General features: G+C 37.2%; 1 protein-coding gene across 3 annotated transcripts in view; it reads left to right on the top strand.

The window, feature by feature from the left end:
- The window catches only part of LOC144971550 (uncharacterized), a 19,274-nt gene extending 13,072 nt beyond the window's left edge, over positions 1-6,202 (top strand). For all 3 annotated transcript variants that reach the window (XM_078912591.1, XM_078912581.1, XM_078912573.1), the window contains 4 exons: positions 1,358-1,555; positions 2,542-2,692; positions 4,492-4,628; positions 5,856-6,202. In XM_078912591.1, coding sequence (XP_078768717.1) covers positions 1,358-1,555; positions 2,542-2,692; positions 4,492-4,628; positions 5,856-6,071 — 702 coding nt within the window. In that variant the 3' untranslated portion in view covers positions 6,072-6,202. The remainder of the gene's footprint in view (positions 1-1,357; positions 1,556-2,541; positions 2,693-4,491; positions 4,629-5,855) is intronic.
- Positions 6,203-7,106: the final 904 nt, after the last annotated feature.

Raw genomic sequence — 7,106 nt, 5'->3', positions numbered from 1 at the left:
TCATTTTAACCTGAGTACGGTGAGAGAGTGTAAGTAAAGAGCGTTTTCCAAGGACTCAATTATGCGCAGAGTGAGGCGAGGCTCAAACCCAGGGCCTTCCGATCCGAAAGCGAGTGACATACCACTAGACCACATCGCCACACATTACGTTAATTGCACTGAAATTCCAATTTAAGTTATAGGGAAGAAAAAAAAATTGTTGAGGTCACACCTTTTACTGTTCTGGTTCCTCAATCATTGGAAGTGTGTGTGGCTATGTGGTCTAGTGGTATGGCACTCGCTTTCGGATAGGAAGGTCCTTGGAAAAGGCTTTTTACTCACATATCTCACGTACTCAGGTGTAAAATGTGTACCTGGCCGTTAACAGCGTTGTATTTGTAGAAAAAAAATGTAATATCGCCTAACAAGCGTCATATTTTGTTCTACTTGTACGTGTTGCTGTTGGTCAGGGACACCTTGTAAAGCTCTCTCAGTGGATATTGCGCTATATAAAAGCTCTAATTTTTTTCTTCTTATGTGTGTATGTAACCAGTTCTTCTTGAGGACTAATAATGAATAGGTTACATTTTGAATCATAAGGTGTCAAAACTATTTTGTTGAAAGTATCAAATTAAGAAATTAAGGAGCAGCCACCAGAGCAAGCTACAGATTTACACAAGTGAAACATGAAACAACAACATGAACGGTGCCAGACAAAGCATGATAGAAAAATACCAAACAAAAAAAAACATCCCAAAAAAATCAGTTGATCTCAACTGGGGATCGAACCTGAGATCTTCTGTTTATCATAACTATTTTAGTAGCAGGATGAATAGGCAGATTCTAAGGATTACGGGACGTAAAAGAGGAGGATGGATGGTCTTCATCGACGACTAGCATAGCATTTCGATTAGAATAGAAGAAGCCAACACTGTAAAACCAGAACATCATTTACATATTGTATGGATTCAATCCTACGGAAAAGTAGTTTTACACTTCCAATGAGATGGAGACAGTTTTTTTGTTTTGTTTTGTTTTTTTTTGTTTGTTTTTTTTTTGGGGGGGGGGGGGGGGGGGTTGACACCACCGTTTCTTCCCTATTGTAATGCTTGTGTCTACCTTGACTCAAGCTTGGACAAAGGAAACTTGTGATTCTACCGGTCAACTCCCCCCCCTCACCCCACCCCCGAAAAAAAATGCATTTTTGATTGGACATTTAGTATTTGTTTCTTGTTGTTGTTGTTGTTGTTGTTATTGTTGTTGTTGATGATGAGGATGATGATGATGATGATGATGATGATGATGATGATGATGATGATGATGATGATGATGATGATGATGATGATTATAAAATGTGATTATTGATCTATTTTGACAGGAACCAAAGACCGAAGAGGGTGTGAATGACATAGCCCGTGCCAGCATCATCAACCAGTTCCACGAAGGGGTGGAGTCCGCCAGGGGCGTGGTCGGAATGCTGAAGAGGGAGAAGTGGAGGTTGAGCAAACGGGAGATGAGCGTGGAGCTGAAGATGGGAGAACTGGAGGATTACAAGTCACATCTCAGGAACGACATGGTAAAGACTGGAGCTTTCATATTCAAGTGATACAAAGCTTCTAGTAGAAACTGTGGGCTGTCAAAAGTAATAAACAAAACAAAAATGAATATTTAACAGGTTCAAAAAAGAACAAAATACCCAACACGGAACGTTTCGGGATCAAAACCCTTTTCAGCGAATGAAAAAAGCAAACAATATAGACATAAATACATTACAACGTTCCAGAATGACAACACAAAAATTTTGTAGGTCTTCTCTGTGGGAGAAAAATCTTGGAAAGTGATCAAGTTGGAATTTAGTAATGTATTTATGTCTTTATTGTTGTTGTTTTTGTTGTTTTCTTTTTGTTGTTGGCTGAAGAAGGTTTATGTGCCCAAAAATTTCCTTGTTTGGTATTTTATTGGGGGTTTTTAAAGCCATTATATTCATTTTTGTTTATAGCTTTAATATTGTGCAATATCCACTGACTGCACTTTACAAGGGGCCCCACAAAAACAACAACAACAGCATGTTGGGCGATGTTTGGGATCTGCTAGGCGCTGTTATAATTCTGCCGTACTCTGGAAAATTCTATACTTGAGAATTTGGCCAGAAAACTCGTCCTTCAAATATCGATCCATTTAAATGACCCTCATCTTGGCAAAAACTCTCAAACCTGGGACTTCGCGAAGCCTTCCATCAAGTCCCAGGTTTGAGAGTTTTTTTTTTTGCCAAGATGCGGGTCATTTAAATCGATCGATATTTGAAGGACGAATTTACTAGCAAATTTTTCAAATATGGGTTTTTCCAGAATACGACAGAATTGTAACAGTACAAAGTGGTGATAATTGTGACAATGTTGGCCATGGTGATGATAAGGTTGTTGTTGGTAATAATGTTGATACTTACGATGATGATGACGACGAAGAATTTTTGTTTGTTTGTTTGTTTGTTTGTTTGGGGTAGAATGTGGAATACCGTTGAAATCCCTTCTCAAGCTTTGATATCCATTTCTCATTCCTTAGTCATCTTTGAACCAGACCGTGGACGCCCTGAGCATGAGAATTGTTCAACTGGAAAATCAACTCGTTGAAGCACAAGAAACGCAAGAATCTCAAGAGGCTGAAATAACAGAATATAAAAACAATCAGGAAAAAGTCCAGTTAAAACTCTCAAGTAAATTGTTATTTTAATTGAGCTTTTATATAGTGCAATATCCATTAAACGTGCTCAAAGCGCTTTACAAGGGGTCCCTGACCAACAGCAACATTTAACATGTTGGACGGGACATGACGCTTATTAGGCGATATAACAATGTTTTTCGGACAGAGACAACGCTGTTATCGGCCAGGAACTCATTTTACACCTGAGTACGGTGAGAGAATGTGAGTAAAGAGACTTCTCCAAGGACTGAAATATGTGCCGAGCGAGGCTCGAACCCAGGACCTTCCGATCCGAAAGCGAGTGTCATACCACTAGACCACATTGCCACAAGTAAGCGTCGGTTCAGGCATCGTCAATCCGTAGCCTGACATGTAACCCTAAAAGTGACGTAAATGTTGCTGTTCGAAGCTCGAAGAAATAAATAACAATGTGAAATCGAATGTAAGCTTCAATTTGATATCCGAAAACAGATAAAATAAACCAGGTTTTGTTTATGCATCTTAACATTATCTCATTCGTCTGTAGTGTTTCATTCATCCTGTTTTGTTGATAAAGAGGAAACCTGAAACTTCCATAATTTAATCTGTTTTATTGAAGCTTACATTCAATTTCACATTGTAATCTATTCCTACAAGTGACGTCACAACACAAGACAACGATCACCAAAAGAATGTGATGAGTGGGTTGTCGTTCGTTGTGATGATCAACGTAACAAATGACAGGGGGCAGCGTGGCTCAGCGGTCACGTCTTTGCTTCGTTCCCAAAAGGTACCGAGATCCACCACCCGCCTTTGTTGTGTGGCCTTGAGCAAGGAACCTCGCCCTAGCTCACTTTGCAGCGCTGCACTGCGGCTGACGCTTGGATTAGTCCAGTCTTCCCTTGGGATAGACCCTAAAGACAAAGGGAGTTTTATTATTTCATCATAGGTAACCAGGATGTCTTAGGTTCGATCCCCAGTAACCTTGCTAGTATTATGACGTAGTTTTTAAAGGAAGTTTCACGCTATGAGTAAACCCTTTGAGCCAGTTACACTTAGAAAGAGAGAGGGAGAGAGAGAGAGAGAGAGAGAGAGAGAGAGAGAGAGAGAGAGAGGGAGAGAGGGAGGGAGAGGGAGAGAGAGCGAGAGAGATAAATAGAGAGAGTTAGAGAGAGAGGGAGAGAGAGAGAGAAAGGGAGAGAGTGAGAGAGAGATAGAGAGAGAGAAAGGGAGAGAGTAAGAGACACACAGAGAGACAGAGAGAGAGACACACACACAGAGAGACACAGAGAGAGAGACAGAGAGAGAGAGAAAGAGAGAGAGAGAGAGAAAAAGAGAGAGAGAGAGAGAGAGAGAGAGAGAGAGAGACAGACAGACAGGCAGACAGAGAAAGAGTTTCAAAGTCTCTATAACAGGAAGCACCATTGCTAAGTCTGTAGAGTATGCGTACAACCAATTGATGGAAGTAACGATCGCATGTTTGCATCAGAGTATGATTTCATTAAAACTACTGATATACCTACGTTGTCTCTTTATATCCGTCCACCCCTGTAATAACTCCATGTTGCTTGATTGATGCTTCTGTCATTAGGGGCCGCGTGGCTCAGCGGTACTGTCTTTGCTTCGTACCCGAAAGGTACCGAGTTCGATCACCTGCCGCCGCGCTGTGTGGCCTTGAACAAGTCACCTCGCCCTAGCTCAATTTGCGGCGCTGCACTGCGGCTGACGCCTGGGTTATTACAGTCTTCCCTTGGAATAGACCCTAGAAATAAATTTCCCCTGTGGGATGAATAAAGGGAATTTTATTATTTTTATTTTATTTTATTTATCCAGGTCTTCAGTCTGACAATGAAAGCCTTCAGAAAGAGGTGAAGCTGTATCGCCATCACACAAACCACACCCTAATGACGGAGAACGAAATGTTGAAGAATGAAGTGCTTATACTGCAAGATGAAAACCATCGATTGAAGGCAAGAATATATTTATTGGTGCTATGCGTTTTGATGAAATGCTTACACCATCCTCTAGTCAGATATATTATCGTCTAGACACACAAAATTATGTGTAATCTTAGACGTTTATAGTCTGATTAATACAATTTAGTGGGAACTAATCATAAATATGGATGTCTAAAAACAATAACAAAGAGCTGAGTGACGTCATTTTCGTTCCATCTATACAAGGGGATCTACAACGAGCATCTTTTTTTCTTTCGTGCAAAACTATAAAATCATAAATTCCTTGAGTTGTGCTAAGTCCCAGGTTTAAAAAACAAAAACAAAAAAAAAAACAAACAAGATAAGGGTCATTTAAATCGATTGATATTTGGAGGACGAGTTTTCTGGCCAAATTTTTAAATACGTGTTTTACCATTGTAAGGCAGTCAACTCTGGTCAATTATGTAATGTAAAGTAAAATGGGAACGTGTAACCTTTTTCACCTGTCATAAGAGCATTTGGACTCTCCATATCATTTGTACGAAGACGATTCTCAAATTATTGCTGATTTAACGCTTTCCTTACCAGCCATTTTCAGAATAAAATTTTTCCCCAAACTTCACAGCCACCCAACACAAAATAGTTTGTTTTTTACTTCTTACCCAAACAGAAAAGCAACAAATACATTTTATGCATAATATTGATCAGCAATATTATTATTATTATTATTATTATTATTATTATTATTATTATTATTATTATTATTATTATTATTATTATTATTATTATTATTATTGTTATTATTATTATTATTATTATTATTGTTATTATTATTATTATTATTATTATTATTATTATTATTATTATTATTATTATTATTATTATTATTATTATTATAATATTATTATTACTATAATAATAATATATAATAATATATAATAATATAATAAATAATAATAATATAATAATATATAATAATAATAATAATATAATAATAATAATAATAATTAATATATAAAATATTAATAATAATTATATTATATATTATTATTATTATTATTATTATTATTATTATTATTATTATATTATTATTATTATTATTATTATATATATTATTATTATTATTATTTATTATTATTATATTATTATTATTATTATTATTATTATTATTGTCGTTGTTGTTTTTATCGTTGTTGTCATTATTATTAGATATGTTTACTTGCCCTTTTGTATCCATGGTTTATGTCATCTTTCCCACAGGAACTTGTCCGTAATGCCGAGACCCACCAGGAATACGACCATGCCACGGATGGCGAATATTTGTCACGTCTAACCAGAGACTTCATGAGGCAGCTCTCCAGTTTGGAGGTAGAAAATACAATTCAAGGAATGTGCCCAAACAGCCAACCCAACTGTAAAGTTTTAAACTCCGATTCGGACGCCGTCAGTGAAAAATCATTGGAAAAGAATTCGTGAGAACGAAAGCCAGAAAAGAATTAATTGTAAAAAGAACATTTTCTCTTCTGTAAATAATGTGTAGACTTGTAGATATCAATGATTGACATTTAAATTTTCATTAAAATGTAAAACCTTATGGGTCAAAAGAACTTTCTAGACTTTGTTTAATGTTTGTTCTGACATATTTTAAAACTATTTTAAATTCTTTTTAAAAATCTTTTATTCTATCAACTCCCCCCCTCCCCCCCCCCCCCCCCCCCCCCCCCGGCCGATTGGATTACCGAAAAAAAACGTCGCCGGCTTTTTGCGATTTGGATTTGATTGATTTTTTTTTAATTGTGCAACTTGTGACAAGAAACTTAACAAATTACTGCATTACAACCTTTGGATTAAACATACAACAATTGTGGACTACTATTATGAAGACTAGCATCCTAGACTAGGGGGATGAGAATAGTCACTTCGTCCAAAAAAAACTCATGAAAAGTGAGTGGAGCAGGAACTTATGTTGATAATAACAAGAAATGAAGTGAGTAGGAAAGTGTCAGAAGAAAATAGATAATAAAAACTTCGCAGCGGCGATGGGGGCTTGAACCCGGGACCTTACTGGTAACTAACTTAGCGGGGTTTGTGTGTGTTGAACCCGTGACCTCAAGAAGTCGGGGAGAGTGGCTCTAGATAGACTAGAATTTGAAGGGACTTTTTTTTTTTTGGGTGGGGGGGGGGGGCGTGGATAGCTCATACGGTAGTCATGATCTCGCCGGATAGGCGGAGTCGTACTAGTAAGGTCGCAGGTTCGAGCCCTCATCACGGCCGCGAAGTTACTTTCCTACTCACTTCATTTCTTGTTATTTTAAAAAATAAAAAACAAAATAATAAAATAAAAATTTTTTTAAAACCTCATGGAATAGGAAAGAAAAGTGTGATGTCAAACAACCGGTTCCTATTTCAATGGAAGTGTAAAACCACTCTTCCGGTGGACTGAGTACTTTGTGTAAATGAAATCATCATAATGACATCACCGGCGGAAAAGTTATTAGAGAGAGAACGTCA

The sequence above is a fragment of the Berghia stephanieae genome, chromosome 1 (genome assembly GCF_034508935.2).
Source record: "Berghia stephanieae isolate SIO BIC M18660-M18661 chromosome 1, UCSD_Bste_1.3, whole genome shotgun sequence".
Lineage (NCBI taxonomy): Eukaryota > Metazoa > Mollusca > Gastropoda > Nudibranchia > Aeolidiidae > Berghia > Berghia stephanieae.
The sequence above is the reverse complement of the archived record's forward strand: the minus strand, read 5'-3'. Positions and strand labels throughout refer to the sequence as shown.